General features: G+C 45.3%; 3 protein-coding genes across 3 annotated transcripts; 2 read left to right on the top strand and 1 right to left on the bottom strand.

The window, feature by feature from the left end:
* The first annotated feature begins 1,073 nt into the window (after window positions 1–1,073).
* Window positions 1,074–7,091, top strand: LOC101078826 (max-interacting protein 1-like). Its single transcript, XM_003963954.3, has 6 exons — window positions 1,074–1,456; window positions 2,448–2,550; window positions 2,675–2,704; window positions 3,546–3,660; window positions 5,054–5,219; window positions 5,304–7,091. Exons 1-6 carry the CDS (start codon window positions 1,228–1,230, stop codon window positions 5,465–5,467), a joined length of 807 nt encoding a protein of 268 aa, XP_003964003.1. The 5' UTR covers window positions 1,074–1,227; the 3' UTR covers window positions 5,468–7,091.
* A 151-nt stretch (window positions 7,092–7,242) lies between these two features.
* Window positions 7,243–9,550, bottom strand: smndc1 (survival motor neuron domain containing 1). Its single transcript, XM_003963953.3, has 6 exons — window positions 9,398–9,550; window positions 8,923–9,042; window positions 8,625–8,767; window positions 8,224–8,385; window positions 7,915–8,068; window positions 7,243–7,800 (listed from the first exon to the last, which is right to left on the bottom strand). The coding sequence occupies exons 2-6, from the start codon at window positions 9,040–9,042 to the stop codon at window positions 7,663–7,665; spliced, it is 717 nt and encodes a 238-aa protein (XP_003964002.1). The 5' UTR covers window positions 9,398–9,550; the 3' UTR covers window positions 7,243–7,662.
* Window positions 9,551–10,181: 631 nt separating this feature from the next.
* Window positions 10,182–11,948, top strand: LOC101064972 (alpha-2A adrenergic receptor). Its single transcript, XM_003963979.3, has 2 exons — window positions 10,182–10,284; window positions 10,423–11,948. The coding sequence occupies exon 2, from the start codon at window positions 10,551–10,553 to the stop codon at window positions 11,715–11,717; it is 1,167 nt and encodes a 388-aa protein (XP_003964028.1). The 5' UTR covers window positions 10,182–10,284; window positions 10,423–10,550; the 3' UTR covers window positions 11,718–11,948.
* The last annotated feature ends 4,337 nt before the right edge of the window (window positions 11,949–16,285 follow it).

Genomic DNA, 16,285 nt, shown 5'->3' with positions numbered 1-16,285 from the left:
ACCACCAGTCCCGCCGGGAGACCACCAGTCCCGATGCCGTACCGTCCGCTGCGTGTGAGCGGCGCGGCATGTGTGGCGGTCCTCTGCGCGGGCCAGCTCCGTGTCGCTCGGCCTCCCCTGTGACGGCCGAGCCGCTGGCGTAATCCTCGGGCTTTTCAGATTACCGCAGTTGGGGTCACATTCTGCAGTGGGTCAGCTGGACATGAGCATCGCTGCAGAGGTGAACAGTTTGCTGCTGAAACCGTGTCCGACTAAAGTCTGTCAGGGTGTCGCTTCATTTACCTTCACATCAAGGAGGCCTATTTAGAACCCCAAGCTGCTTCTCTTCCAGTCTGCATACACCAGGCAGAATTAGACTCCGTGTGTGTGTGTGCGCGCGCGTGCGTGTGTGTGTGTGCTCTCTCCCTCTCACACACAGGCGTCCGTTACAAGCCCGGCCACATCTGCAGTGGGCCAGCCATCTGCACTCATTGTCTGGGAGGCTCGACCCAACCCTCCATGCATGGCTGGTCTTGTAAAGACAGGCTCTTCTCCTCCGTCCTTCTCACTGTGTCTGAGTGTGTGTGCGTGCGTGTGATGGGGGGTAATTATACAGTATTTACATTTACCCTATATCTATATATTTACACTGATAAAAATCCTGTTATTCATTGAAACGCTTTTTATTCAAGAATAATCTGTTTTTGTTGGCTTGTATGTGTATTTTGGAGCATCAAATCAACTAAAGTAGACATCAGTGGTAAAACTTATTAAATATGAGCGCACATCCAAGTGATTAACACTCCAAATCACCTCTAGGCTCCAGATCTGGCTCCTAAATGCACCCGGGGCTGCCTAATTTTTCTGGGTTTGACCCCATGCTGTCTCAGCCATGTGGCCTTCATGCTCATTTCAAAAGTCAGATAAACGAGGGCGCACACAGCCCACTTACATAAATCATCGTTAGAACTGTTGTGTGCGTGTGTTTATGAGTAACTCTCACGCAGTATTAATAATGGGGATTTATTATGGCACAGTTGACAATGAATACAATATGCATGCGTTGGTGGGAGGGATTAACCACCAAGTAGGGCAAGTGGCTGAGGGTAAGGACTGCAATTCCGCCGAGCCGAGTTCATTTCAGTCATCCGCCCAGTGCGCAATCGGGGCAAGGAGAACACATTTCAGCGTCGCTTATTTGCCAAAGCCCCGTTCACCAAAAAAGAAAGAAAGAAAGAAACAGTGAGAATGGTGAAGTACATGCGCCAGCGCAGCGATCTGAAACCCGAAGAGGTCCTGTCGGAGTCTGACGCGTCCACGGACCAGCAGAATTTCGCAGAGATGTCCGACTATTCGCTCGGCGACGTGTTGTACTCCAAATGTTCCGCAATGGACCAGATCGGCACTTTTATGAGGAACGTGCAAGTGCTGCTCGATGCTGCGAATTACCTAGAGAATGTCGAGAAGAGCAGCGGAAGTAAGTGAACACGGGCTGTTGGGGATATTAACGCGTAATGCGTCGACCAGACAACAATAGAGGCGAAGGCGACAAAAGACGCGCAGCGGACGGATGAAGTGACCCGACAGCGGCCGGAGATAATTCACCTGTTCCCGCAAAGCTGCCGTTTTAACCCCACCAAGATTTGCAAATTTGGGGGAAATGAGCAAATGGCGTACATTTGGATTTCACGTTGCTATTGCACTTTGAATCCACAGCAGCCTGCAGCTAAATGATCTGCTCCCATTAAAATATCGTGCCGTGCTGACCGTAACACACTATTTCTGCACTGCATTCTTTAGAAACACGCTTATATCCCTGCAGCCACGGAGGGTCTTTAGCGTTTTCAGCTTTGTTTGAGTCTCCTATTACTATTTTTCATTGTCAGCCTATCTTATTATCTCCACATGTATTTTATGTCATATATTTGAAAAATATGTGTCAAAATGAATTCGTGTGCGCACAATGACCGCGACTCTGAGCTTTTATCTGGCAAAAGTCTCAGAACCAAAGCGCATCTTTTATTTCGAGTGGCAGCTGCTGCTTCCTTGTATGTGATGTTCACATGGTTTCCACATGGAACTAATTGTGAAGTTTTCATTGGTCTAGACGGGTGTTCTCAGCGCGAGAGTTTACGAGACCAGCCAATCACAATCGAGAGCCTGCCTGACGTCACAAGTTACCGTGTTAGGTCTGACGGGAAATGTAGGCTCGTCTCCAGAACGTATTGCGTTTTAAATAAATCGCCTCTCCCCAGAGAAATGCGTGGTAATTATTCGAAAATGATGTGGTATTTTCCCTTGTTTTGTTCAACACTGCTCTAATTAATTGCCTCAGTCCACACACTACAAAGCAATTTAGAATTCAGGCCAAATGAGGTCACATCGCCGGCCCCAGTGAAACCTTTATTGCTCGTAGCACATTTGTGAAAACAAGACAGTTTGTTTAATCGCTCTGATCCTTTTTTCAGAGTACGAGCATGGCTACGCTTCGTCATATCCCACAACCCGGAGTGAACATCATCAGAACCAACGCAAATTCAAAAACAGGAAACTGGACAGCACTCATAATAGGTGAGATAATTACTACAACACGGTGCTGACATGAAATATGACCGCCAGCGGTTTCTTGGACAGATTTGTTCCGCCATTGCAGACGATCTCCTTGTGTAACTGTTTGGCTTTCACATTTCAACAGGTCTGCACACAACGAGCTGGAAAAGAATCGGTGAGTAGCACAGGAACGGAAAGGTCATTTGTTGTTATGACAAAAACAGCCAGCGATGTAAGGTAAAAATAAACGATACGGGGGAAAGGAAATGGCCAGAAACATTATTGTTGGAGTTGAGTGCGATCAAAGGGCTGCATATTTTATGCACGGCTCGGATGTTCGTGCGAAGCAAGGGGCAGTGCAACACAGTTCCATCATAGCTGCTGTGTTCCTGGAGGACACGCAAACCTTTTCCCAGTCAGCAGAAGGAACCATCTGTTTCCAGACAACAGGGCTCCTTCCTGGCACGCTCTCAGCCTGGTGGAACAGCAGCTTTCTCCTCTTCCTCCATCATGAGACCTGGCCCTGAACACCTCAGCTTACATTTGGCCTCAAACCTGCAATGATGCATTTTGAAATGATTGTGGTGACAGGAGGCGGCTTGATTATCCTTTTATTTAAAAGAAGAGCAGTGTCCTCTGCGTGCTCCAGGATCAGGGACAGGAATATTCAGCTGACCTCAGCAGCTCTGGCATCCACAACAAGACAGATCCATATGTAATTCCGCTGGAGTCAGGCGAGACTGGCGAGCAGCAGAATGTATAAACACATAAATCAGGCCGTCGGAATCCTCGACTGTTTTATTGCTCATCACAGATGAATTAACAGCATCTTAATTAAAATCGATCTGGGGCAGTCAAACGGTCTCGTGTCTTGTGCTGTAACTGCGAAGGAGGAAATATTATAATCCAGTTTAAGTGGGATCAGTGCGGAGGAAAGGAATCCATCAGTCTGGAAACGCATTCGCTCCGTTTGCTGTTGTTTCCGGCTGCGTAAAACGGGTTTTCTCTTCCTACAGACGAGCACATCTCCGCCTGTGCCTGGAGAGGTTGAAGTCGCTCATCCCTCTGGGACCAGACTGCAGCCGGCACACCACGCTGGGACTGCTCAACAAGGCCAAAGCACACATCAAGGTGTGGTAGTGTAATTTAGTCCCTGCGGAGCTGCGTCATCCCGGGATCGACAGCCAAATTCATGTAAATGTGCTCTAATACTGGAGCGCTTTGTGTTAGAGGAACTGTCGCCGTACAAATATCACAGCCACGTGGAATGATAATTCCGTAAAATATCCGGGGTGAAATAACTCACGTACTATGACAGGATTAGGATTAAATATTAAACGGAAGCTAAAAAAAGGAGCTTTTGAATAATATATCTTGAGCTATTATATATAGAATAGTCAGAATCTTCTGTGATGCACAGACGAAAGAGTTCAGCCATTTTATATAGAGGCGAGGCGTGACGTTTTAGTGGGCGTTCCCAAATAAAGTAAATTTATTCTTATCCTTAATGTGCCGTTGGACATCGGCTCCTGTTTCCCACTGAAATGAGGCCGAACATTGAGAAGCATGAACGGGACCTGACTGTTGCACCTGGACGTGCAGACGTTGCGGCTGCAGCAGGGACTTCCAAACACGCCGACACATCGCCGCCGCCGCAGCCATCTTCTGTGCAGCGTCTCACACGCTCCGGGATGTGCGGGGTTACTGCCCGGCCTCTGTGTCACCGCTCCAGGGTGTATCTAAACAACGCCAGACATAAACACCAGCGATCCCGTAGCCTCCAATGCTGCAGCACTGCTTATTTATTTACTAGACATGTTGGATTTCTCTAAACGGAGACGGGATGAAAACAATCCTGACAACCGTCTGTGGGAATTGTCACGGTCGGGGAGGGGGGGGGGGGGGGGATCAGGGGAACTGTGATGTCTGCCGCTGGCCTGGCCTCTTTCAACTCCAGGAAACGTGACCTCTGGATGCTGCTGTTTTGCCTTGAGTCTGAGATGTTTTTTCGGGGGGGTGAAGGGTGGTGCAGAGGCGGCCGGCTCACGACTTCAGGAAGTGAAAGAATATACAGACAAACAGAGAGGCAGCGTGTTTGTTTACCCGCCTCCCTTTGTTCCTCTGCATCGAGCCACACTTGATTTCATCGCCGATGCCCAATCATACTCCCCAAGTACTTACCCAGGAAAAACAAGCGTAAAGCTCCCATTTGTCAGCCAGTTCCAGTGCCTGTCATCACCCTTCCTTTCTGTAGGAATACATCCGTTTGCTTAACTGTATTACTGGTGCATGCGGGGACACAACAGGAAGTCCTCCCCCCAAAGCAACAAACAGTTTTAATTATGATCCATAATGGGTTCACCCCAACTGCTTCTTTGAAGCACAACAGATATTATCAGCACAGGTCACTTTAGGAATGACTCTGCAGTTATAGTGACAGAGGTTGATTGTGTGTCCGTGTTGTGTCATCTAAGACGGTCAAGACGCCGTCTGAAAGTTAACGCTTCCTCCTTTCCCTCCTCAGAAACTTGAAGAGACGGACAGGAGGAGTCAGCACCAGCTGGAGACTTTAGAACGGGAGCAGCGGCACCTGCAGAGGCAGCTGGCTCAGCTGCAGCCCCACGGGGAGAGGGTCCGCACGGACAGCCTGGGCTCCCGCGTCGACTCCGAGCGCTCAGAGTCGGACAGAGGTCAGCTGCTGCTCCCCGGAGATTTAAAAAAACGTAGCGTTTGTATCAAAACTCTTTACGCTTCACGCTCTTGTTTTGGGACAGAGGAGATTGAAGTGGACGTGGAAAGCACCGAGTTCTCCCATGGAGAAATGGACAGCGTAAGCACCAGTGGTGCGAGTGATCTGGACGACCACAGCAGCCGGCAGAGCTCCGCCAGCGACGAGGGCTACTCCACCTGCAGTGTAAAAGTGGCCTTCTCCGCCTGAACCACCAGCCTACGTCCTCCAGCCGGGGTCCCTCCCTTCAGAGTTCCATCCTACAGCTCTCTTCTCCCGTGCTTTAGCTCACCTCTCTCCAGAAGAAACCAGCCTCGAGATCCCACCTTTACAACTTCAAGAACCAGCCTTCGGGTCGAGCTCCAGCCTGAAACGAAAAAGGCTCCTCGCGGCTTCGGCCCGGCACGTTCTTACGCGACAGCCATCAAGTTTGATTCCCGCGGCTTTGTCGTCTCCTCGCGATAATCCCGACCCCTCCCCCGTCGCGTTACCAGCTTGATAACAGTCCCTGCACTTAGGGTTTAGACCCTGTGGCGTTGCACCTTTGCAATATTATAGTATAGTATAGTCGAGGTGATCTTCAGAAACCAGCAAAAAAGTAAATAAGAGAAACAAACACAAATCAACCCAATACCAGCTAGGAGCTCGCCATTGGGAATGTTTGCTCTACTTGCCTTGTCTCGTCCTCCTGGAGAACTAAACCAGATGGCACTTCTAGTCCGTGAACAGGCCAGTGGCAAGGGCTAAAAAACCTGCATTCCAAAATGTCGTACACTCCAGTAACTCTGCTTTAGGACCCACGATCAATGATTTATGTGGCGTCCCACTTTTGACTGGAATAGTCGAATCCAAACAGGTGGCGTCGTCCGCCCGCATAGTCTTAATTTATTTTTTTCTTAGTTTTTATGTATTTATTCTTGGTATATTTAATTCCACCACAGCTGAAAAGCCCTTTATTTTGTAATGTATGGTTTTCTTTTGGAATGATTGCTGCAAAACTTGAAAAAACAAAAACAAAAAAACAACGCATCCCCGTTGAAACGGTGCTGAGGGTTTAACGCTTTTATTTTAAAAGGACGACACAGTTTTCACTCTGCACAAATTCTGTTTTATTTCCATGGTGATAAGCTATTCTACACTTGTCCAAGCACAAGGCCTGAGCAATAACATCTTTTTTCAGCATCTTTACTATTGGCTGCGCATTAATCCGTCTGCGGACGGCTCATTTTCCTCATTCCACGATTTCTTTTTGATCAGTGAAAATGATTGTAATTGATTTTTCCTTTGACAAAAACTCGACGGTGCATGCGTGTTGAATGTAGCTTGTCTAATCATGTTAAAGAAACTGCTCTGGTCTGACAAGTCTGTGGCATGAACACCAACCAACAGTATCGATTTTGGCTTTTACTAACTGCATCGTTTCTGTACTGTAACTGAAGAAAAAAACAACACTATCAAGTCAAATCTGGAGAATTTCCATGACACGATTGCACTGCTGACCCGTTCCAACCTTGAACCAAATAAGACATTTCATTTCTCTGGTCCAAGTCCTGCATAGAACACCAATTTGTGTCTTAACATGGGTATATGAATCTTGCACAAAGTTCCTTGTTACAGGTCTTTCTTGCCCAAAACTGTTTGGGATTCTGTAAAATGCACTATGAGGGAAAAAAAAAAAAGTCTTTTGGTAAATGCATCAAAGCACAGCCCAGAATGTTTTCTTTTGTGCTTGAATCGGCTTTCTGTGACAAAAAACAAACATGCTGCTGGTCCCCAAATACTTTGTAACAGTTCCTGATGATGTCCCTGAAATCTTAATAAACCTCTCCCACCCATGAAGCGCCCACCTATACATGCATTCAGTAAAGAGACTGAAATGAAACCAGATTCTAAGTTGAATGTAAAATAGTCGGTATTTGAAATGCATGATTATACTGCCCCCTGCAGGACAGTCAACACAAAATGATGTTGAAACGAGCACGTAAAAAACTGAGAAGCAGTTTATTTTACTGATATATACAGGGATTAAAAAGAATTCAGCCATCTAAGGCCAACACCAGCAACAATAGAGACAGCAAAACAATGAATGTGTTGTTAGGATGCAGTCGAATTCACACACGTTACATTTGTATAAAACTTACGGGCATCGGTGGAGGTCAGATTAAATACCAAACTGATTTCTACACCCCTCCCTTTGTGAGGATGATGGGTAACCTTGTATCAGCGCATTGAAAAGAAAATAAACTTCCATATATTTTTCCATTGTTACTACAAAAGAAAACATCAATATTTTAAATAAAGATGTGCAAAGCTTCCTTATAAGTAAATCATATATATAGAAATGCAATGGAAAGCACTGATACAGCCAGCAGACAGTGGGTCATATGTACAGATAATACAGAGAGTCACTGAGGCATTAAATGCCTCACGTTGTATTTGGATGTGTCGTTATACTGGGTCATTGGTTTGTCTGCGATACCACACGTTCCCACACCAACCTTACCATTAACACTTTCTGGAGATGCAAATATGCTCTTCTTTACCTATCAGAACAAAACGGACATATTAGTCTGGTTCGGAAATGTGGCCACAAATCTTAACAATTTGCCTGCTTTCAATATTAAAACCAGTGAGTGGGCTAGAATAAACCCCATTACCTGGCCCTTCTTGGTCTTTGAGTAGGCCTTGTTGTTAAACTGTTGCCACTTTGACTTCTGGTCCTCCCGTTCTTGCTCCAGTTCCTTCATTCTTTGTACCTTCTTCTGGGCTTTTTTCTTCTTGTACTCCCGCTGCTCTGCTATCTGCTCTTTCCTGGACACACAGGAGAGGAACGGGAACCATCGAGGTTAGTTGTGAGCTGCAATTTACCTCCATATTAGAAATTCACTTGGAATTTGAATGGTTAATCCAGACATTTTATTAAAAGATGACAGTTGTAATTAATCACAGATGAGTCTGGTTCATACTTTGATTTCGGCTTGGTGCTCCCGTCGATCTTACACTGTTTCCCTTCTTCCACCGCTTTAAGATTCTGCAGAGGAATCAATTCAGCATTCCCATATCCGGAGAAGGTTACGGCCGCAGTCTTGTTCTCTCGGTCAACCTCCTCAATCTCAGCCTCATACAACCTGCCAAAAAATGAGGTCTGTAAGCAGGTGAGTATGAGCCAAAGTCTCAAGCTCGAATTCAGCAAGCAAAAATTAATATTGCAATAAGATAAACTGTGAAAACCAACAAAAATTACTATAAAGTCATTCAGCGCATGTCTATTACTTACTTTTACACTGAGATAACATGGATGATAGAAGTAAATGAAGCCCTATTACAATGAGCAACTTAGCACAGCACTGTAGACAGCAGTACTTACTGTCCATCATTAGTCCAGACAGCCAGACACTTGTCCCCAGCTTTCCAGTTGTGCCTTAAAGGCACCGTTTCAGAGCCATTGGTGGTTGAAGTGCTATCAGAAGGCTGCGAGGCCAGCAGGTCTTTGGTCAAATCTATGACCTCCTGTTGAAGGTACAACAACCTACAGGTCAGCTATCATGTGCGAGTTTTCCACAGAAAAGCAGCCAAAACGCGTCTGTCTGTCTTCACAAGAAGACAACATGTTTCAATGCTGGTGTTGTGGATCCAGAACAGTGATCGTTCGCGTTTGCACACACCTGCAAGTCTTTCTGAAGCTTTTGGAGGTCTTCGTTTTCTGTGTCGGTCGATAAGGCAACTTCAACCTGTTGCAGCTGGGCTTTATAGCTGTTTAACTGTTTCATCAACTCCTCTGACATCTGAAAGGTTCCAGAGATACATAAAAACAAAACACCGTCATCTCGACAGCTGCAATGCGTTAGCCGTGTTGGTTAGCATTTATATAAAATATACAAATATATATCCTAAAATAGAGAAAATGGGCTGAATAAGACGGGCAATGGCTACGTAACAAAACGCTTCAGATATATATGCACAAATAGCCTGAAAAGAGAAAGAAAATGTAAGATATGATTTAAGAACAATTATCTTTAATGCTAAATGCTAAATATGTTAGCAAGACCCATCGGCCCTTTTTCGTCGACGTTTCAGCGAAAGCCTGCCACAAAGGGGTGAGAAATAATCACAAACCACATGGACAGTGAGCAATATTACCTTGATAACAAAATATATTCCCGATGGATGCCGTAAACATACAATAATAATTTAATAGCTCGCCCTAGCCCTGGTAAGGGAACGAGACGACTTTGTCCTATGAACCGGAAGACGGAGAAACAAAGTAGAACTGCGCCAATTACACAGAGGCTGTACCGACAGCGCCCCCAGCGGCGGCGCTCGGGATATCACACTTGCGCCAGTGGTTACGTGTTACCATAATTCAGCAGTATGAATGTTGCAATAAATCTTATCATTCTCACATAAACGGCCACAAAACTACTGCCACAGCAGACATACTGCATGTACATACTGCCAGGCTACTTTAGGGGTCACAAGAAGAATCTGCAGTGTCAAACATGCATTACCAAAGGGACTGAAAATGAATTCTTAAACACTTGACCTTTCTTTAAATAAAACATACATTCAGCCTTAAGGCATAGGCAAGATTAGCATAAAGAGTCAAAACATTCATGTGAAAGTGCCAAAATCTATAACTATAGTAATTCAATGAGTTGTAAATAAAATAGATAAAAAGGTCAAACTCTTTAACCGTATAAAGGGCACTATTTATTTACCTGAACATTTTGTACACGACTTGCAAAACCACATTGTGTGCTCATTTTATCTACTGTAATTAAACAGATGTCAGCTATTTCAACTATAAATCAAAGGCAGTGTTATGTCATGATCAACCAATAGTTTCAGGTTGTGGGAAACATCACCAAATTGCTTTTAAATATCCTGCTCCGGAGCAGCTCCGCCCATTCCCATTCTCACTGAAGTGCAGCCAGCCCCACATCATTCTCAGCGACAGAACAAACCCTACAAAAGTCATTCTTGCCACTTCGCCCACGACAACGACAGCCTGAAAAATCACCAGCAGCGTAAGTCTACTTTTAAAGATATCCAGGGGACTAAACGCATGTATTACATAAGGCTGATGAAAGAACTATTTTTTACTATCATTGTTTGGACTGTTTTCCTGAGACTAATCCATTGATTTCTCTCAATGCTATCTGCAGTGAGCAATATGAAAAACAGTCATTAGTCGGATGCGGCGTCCTTGAATGGATTATCACCCGTTAATAGACTGCTGGCCAGAGAAGCGCTCGTCAAACATCATCAGCAGCGTTGTCTCACCCTCATCCTGATGGGTTGTCTCAACTTGAGCAGCGGAAATGCGACTCTGCCCAGCAGGCACGTGTACACTTTGGAGACCTCCGCGGCGCTGACCCTGCTGGTGGCTTTCCTGATCCTCATAATAGTGTTTGGCAACGCCATGGTTGTTATGGCGGTGACCACCAGCAGAGCTCTGAGAGCGCCGCAGAACTTGTTTTTAGTCTCCCTGGCGTGTGCGGACATTCTGGTCGCCACCTTGGTGATGCCGTTCTCTTTGGCCAATGAGCTGATGGGTTACTGGTACTTTGGGATCGTGTGGTGCGAGATCTACTTGGCTTTGGATGTGCTCTTCTGCACCTCCTCCATCGTGCACCTGTGCGCCATCAGCCTGGACAGGTACTGGTCCGTCTCACAAGCCATCGAGTACAACCTGAGGAGGACGCCACGGAGGATTAAGTGCACGATCCTCATCGTGTGGGTCCTGGCGGCCATCATTTCCTTCCCACCCCTCATCACGATGAAAAAGACTGGCGAGAAGAGCTGCCCCGAATGTAAAATAAACGACAAGAAGTGGTACATCATCTTCTCCTGCACTGCTTCCTTCTTTGCGCCCGGCCTCATCATGATTTTGGTGTATGTCAGAATCTACCTCATCGCCAAGAAAAGAACAAGAGAACCACCAGGTGAGAGACAGAGAGAGTACGGGAACTCGAGCAGCCCGGAGAAAAAAGACAGAGCAGCAGCAGAGGTGGACGGAGGTGGAGATGGAGAGTGCAACGGGTTAGAAGTGGAGGAAGATGGGTCCTCGTCCGACGGGAACGACAACATCTTTTGCACCCGGATGAAAAAGATGAGCGCGAGGGCTCCCAAAGTTACTCAAGTGAAGCCAGGAGAGGCGCCTGTGAAGCCTTGTCAACGAGCGGGCCGCTGGAAGGAGCGGCAGTCCAGAGAGAGGCGCTTCACGTTTGTTCTGGCCGTGGTCATGGGGGTGTTTGTTCTCTGCTGGTTCCCGTTCTTCTTCACGTACACGCTCACCGCCGTGTGGGGCGCCGACTTCATCCCCGAGACTTTGTTCAAAATGTTCTTCTGGTTCGGCTACTGCAACAGCTCGCTCAACCCCGTCATTTACACCATCTTTAACAACGACTTCCGGAGGTCTTTCAAAAAGATCCTTTGTAAAAGACGCAGGAGAAGTTAATAAAAAGAGACTTCAGAACGAGCGTCGTTTGCCTGTAAAGAGTTGCATTAAAATGTATTTATTCAGTGTTTAAACTTGTAAAAAGTGCCGCATGGAGCTCGTTGTGCTTGTCATTCATGTCATGTTGCAAGTGTGTTTGGTGATATTTCATCAGGTACAGTTTGATTGCTCTTGTCTCAAAATGATTCATTTAAACACGTGTAAAAGAACACTGCAGCGTTGCACATTTCTTCCCTGGGACAATGGAAATGAAAGCTCCAACCTCTCGGTTTGTCAGTCTCATATATTCATCATTTGGAAGCTCAATTCTGTTTCTTTTCCAGCTGTGAACCGGGAGCCAGTCAATCATCAGCCATAAATCTAATTTCTTCATCAGATTTGTGCAGACAGCCTTCCAGAAGGGCGCTCGCTTTCATTTTGACAGGAAAACGGAAGGTCGATCGTGCCCAACCCTGACCTTTCTTCATTTAAATGCCAGAGAAGTATAGAACCCCGAATGATAAAAAGCTACTGATATTAATGAAAGCAGAAGAAAAAGCAGAGGCCCAAACACAACCTCTCCCTCACTCACACACATGAGAACAAGAGACTGAATTTTATGAATGCGCGCCTTAATTATGCCCTGAGGGCGTGCGTGGCACACCAATATTGAGCGTGAGTTATCGTGAATTATTGCCCTTCATATCAGGCTGCCATTAAATCATCCTCCCGGGGTTAAGCTAAAACCACACAGCAACAGAAATCCGAGCTCCACATTGGAAACGGAGAATCTGCGCCAGCTCCTGCGCGGTTTTCACCGGATATGTTGTCTTTACCACTTGGGGAGAAGAAATCAAGTGCAGGACGCCCTTCATAATTGCTCTGACCTAACAAATATGTCCTCTGACCAATGCTAATATGCTACGGAGGGATTCCCATGACTCTCTCCGACTGGGATTTGGGTGTTTTGAGATTCCTGTGGTATACATGTTTGGGTTCATCCATGTCAGCGAGTCCTAAAATACAACATCTGTGACTTTCGGCAAACGGAAAGCTGTCGTTCCCACGAAACAAAGCGACACGAGAGATGTTGGGGGAGGAAGAAGGAGCCGTAGTGGAGGCATCATGTTGATACGGTGCCATCGTTGTTAAACTCTGAAGGATATGGAGGGGTTATGAGAAATGCTGCTGACAGGTGGGAGTAGCAGCCCATTTATCCATGGGGGGGGGGGGGGGGGGGGCTATATTAATACCAACCAACACACATCTGATATCCTGAAATATTCACATGACAATCCTGACAGTATCCCTTCATTTAAATGACAGAGTGCGCTTCTCCACTTGAGGGGCCGGATACATCCGTTATGTTTCCAAAGCTCTCGCTGAGCAGCTGAAGGAAAAACACTTCAAACCCTCCACTGGCCAAAGAGAATAGCAAATGCAATAATGTGGGCTATATTTCACTCTAAAACAGTTGTTGGCATTGCGGAATTAATCGCGTGTTAGTTTATAAATTAGTGTGGTTGTCCAGAATTTTGCTTTTTAATCAAGATAAATTATGGTTGCTCACAAACTGTAAATAGTTTGCTGGGCCCTGCGTACACGCAGGCACGTCCATTTGTGCCGAGGCCCTGATTTATCCCCCTCTCTAAAGGCCACTTCACAGCCTCATGATTTACTCCCGTGACACTGCGCGTTATAAAACTTTGCTTTACGAGCTGCGCCGGGCGATTCCCACAACTTTCACTCCAGTTCTGCTCCGACATTTGCTGCTAATGCGTCCCACGCATGGCGTAATGAGCGCTCTGTGAAGCTGCACGTCAGCAGTGGAGGTGAACTGGAGCCAGCAGAGCAGAGCTCAGCCCCCATCTCAGGCCGTCAGTACAGAAGGCAGTCAGACAGAGGACCCAGGCTAATAAGTTTAAACCCTAGCCGGTGATGAATAGAGTGTTTTTAATTGAATGTTGGGCCATTTTTTATGAATTTTGCACGATGCATCAGGCCCGCTGGGGCATATAATACTTCCTCTCTTGTGAATTGATAAGGATGCAAGAAAATCAAATTATTTTCTGAGGGATGGAAGCAGCAGGAAGATCCTGTTTAATTTGCCTCTTCCAGGCTCTGGTCCTTTCTCCACCTATTTTGTCCTCTGTCTCGAGTTTCTGTGTGTAATATGGTGAATTATCATATTTGTAGCCGTAAGCAAGCATGAGGAGGATTAATGCATTTCTGCACGGCAGGAAAATATCTAAAAGGCACGTTACCAAATCTATTAAAGCTAAACTCTGCCTGTCGCAAACACACATTTTAAAGCACACTCTTGACTTCTGGGAGGAAACCAACATAAAAATGACAAGTTAATGAGCAAAAACTGGGCTCTTATTCTTTGAACGGCTTCAGATATACATTAAAAATGAGTAAAGTTTATTTATTAGGCAACAGCTTCCCTGTGCTAACACAACTGAAAAAAGGAAGCACGTTTTAAAAGTCATTAAAGTGACTGATTAGCACATTTATAATTTATATACTCTTCTATGACTTTGAAAGAAATATCTCCGTGTGTAAGAATATACAATCCCACTGACAAACACAAAGCCTCGGTGGATTTTGAGGAAGAAAACTGGGATGAAACCAACCGTGTTTGGCTAATCATCAGAAGCAGCAGCAGCAGCTTCATCTGCAGCACACAAAAGGCAGCACATTTCTAACTGCTCTCTGATTGTGTGATTCTGTTTAGGCTATTGATCCGGCTCCAGTCGGAGCAGCACACCACCCACGTTCCTGGACGCAGTTCAGTCCCCCCCCTACACACACACACACACACACACACACACACACACACACACACAGGGTGAGCACTGATCAAACTCGTGTCATTGTTCTGTCCTCATCAGGCAGCTGTTGTGGACATAATTCATCCCTCAGTCTCTCTCTCTCTCTCTTTCTCACGCACATACACACATGCATTGTTGCCATGTCTAATATTTTTTAGGCTCACAATTTTAGCTGAAAACGTCAGCTGTAAAGTGTCAGTGTTGCCTGTTTTGTCTCGACGTGACGTCTTGAGAACTAGGAGAACTTACTGACAGCACGATTCATCCTCAAACAAAGAATGTGATGTGGATGTGATGGAGATGATGGTGAGGTCTATTTTTAGATTTTGTTGCCAGTGGAGTCATTAAAATTGGCTGACAACCACATCTGTCCGTAGAGTTTTGGTTTTACTCATGCAATTAAGTCCTAATTGTACTGATGAGGCAAAAATGTGGCCTTCTTCTGCTTTGACCAGGATAAATTGAACATGATTTAATCATTTCTGAATTAATCTAATAGCCTGAAGGAAGTGCTTCCTCCCTTTCACTGTGTGACACTGTGCAAACCTGCGTTCTTTACTCTGGGGAGCTCATAATGTATAGCCAAACAGGCCCCACCCCCACTTTAATATCCGCACGCTGAACATCTGATGCTGACTTAAGAAACCAAACGGTGCACGTACTATGAAAATGTCCAGTGGAGGGATGCGCCACACTGGAGGACACACCGAGCGTCTCCTGAAGGAGGTCAGGACCTGATCAGGGAAGAATCCCAACAGCAGGTTTAGTGGTGGAAACTTCATAATTTATATGTTTTTTTCTTTATCAAACACAGTCGGCTATAAGAGTATTGCCCTGCTTGTTTCTAAGCGTCTGCACTGTTGTCGACTGCATGAGAGTTTTCCACTGTGGTGTGTTGGCACAGATGAGCACATGTAACAAATACAGGACACAATTGCTGAGAAATGATTATATTAAAGTTCTAACTGCAGACAGTTATGTACACAATGAATCCAGCAAAAAAAAAAAAAGGTCCCAAACGGGACTCTTAAGTCAAACATTCAACAAATAACTTTGACTCGAGGGAATTTTCCTTAAGTTCCACTTGGACAAGGATAAACTGTGAGAGTTTTGTCAAGAATTCATATTGAATTTACAATAAAAGTCAAATTTCCATTAGTTTTACCATCCGTATAGTTTATTACACTAAAAACTGACAATCATGGGCTGGAGCAAGTTAGCCCTGCTTGACATGTGCTGGATACGGCCTTGCAGCTGATTTGGGCTCCTGATATATGAATGAAAAGTGGCCGCTCGGGACATTTATCTCTGTTTTGCAGTGTCCTCGTCAGTATCGTTCTGTATGTTTAATGTAAACCCCGGCCTGTCAGAAAGAGAAAAAACACACCACAACAATAAAGCCCTGAAATTACAAAATGATTTAATTTTGCAAAAATAATGAGCACAAATCTCCATGGCAGCCAGAGTAATTCAATTTCTCAGCCTCAAATCTGAGGATGCCTCATTAGGAATTGATGAATATCGATTTGAGTTTGTGGCGACAACTTTTACATAACATCCAAAGTAGGTCGCATTGTTGGATATATAGAATATAAATAATGATATTTGCTTTTAGACACGTTCCTGATTGTCTCCACTTTGCAAGTGTTACACTTCTTTTCTTCCACAGAACTTAATGGTTGACCAGCAAAACTCCAGCATAATTAGTGTTTTCCCACAATTGCAAATAATAATAATTAAACCTGTGAAAATCAG

The sequence above is a fragment of the Takifugu rubripes genome, chromosome 4, assembly GCF_901000725.2.
Source record: "Takifugu rubripes chromosome 4, fTakRub1.2, whole genome shotgun sequence".
Taxonomy (NCBI): Eukaryota; Metazoa; Chordata; class Actinopteri; order Tetraodontiformes; family Tetraodontidae; genus Takifugu; species Takifugu rubripes.
This window is presented reverse-complemented; position numbering and strand designations above follow the sequence as displayed.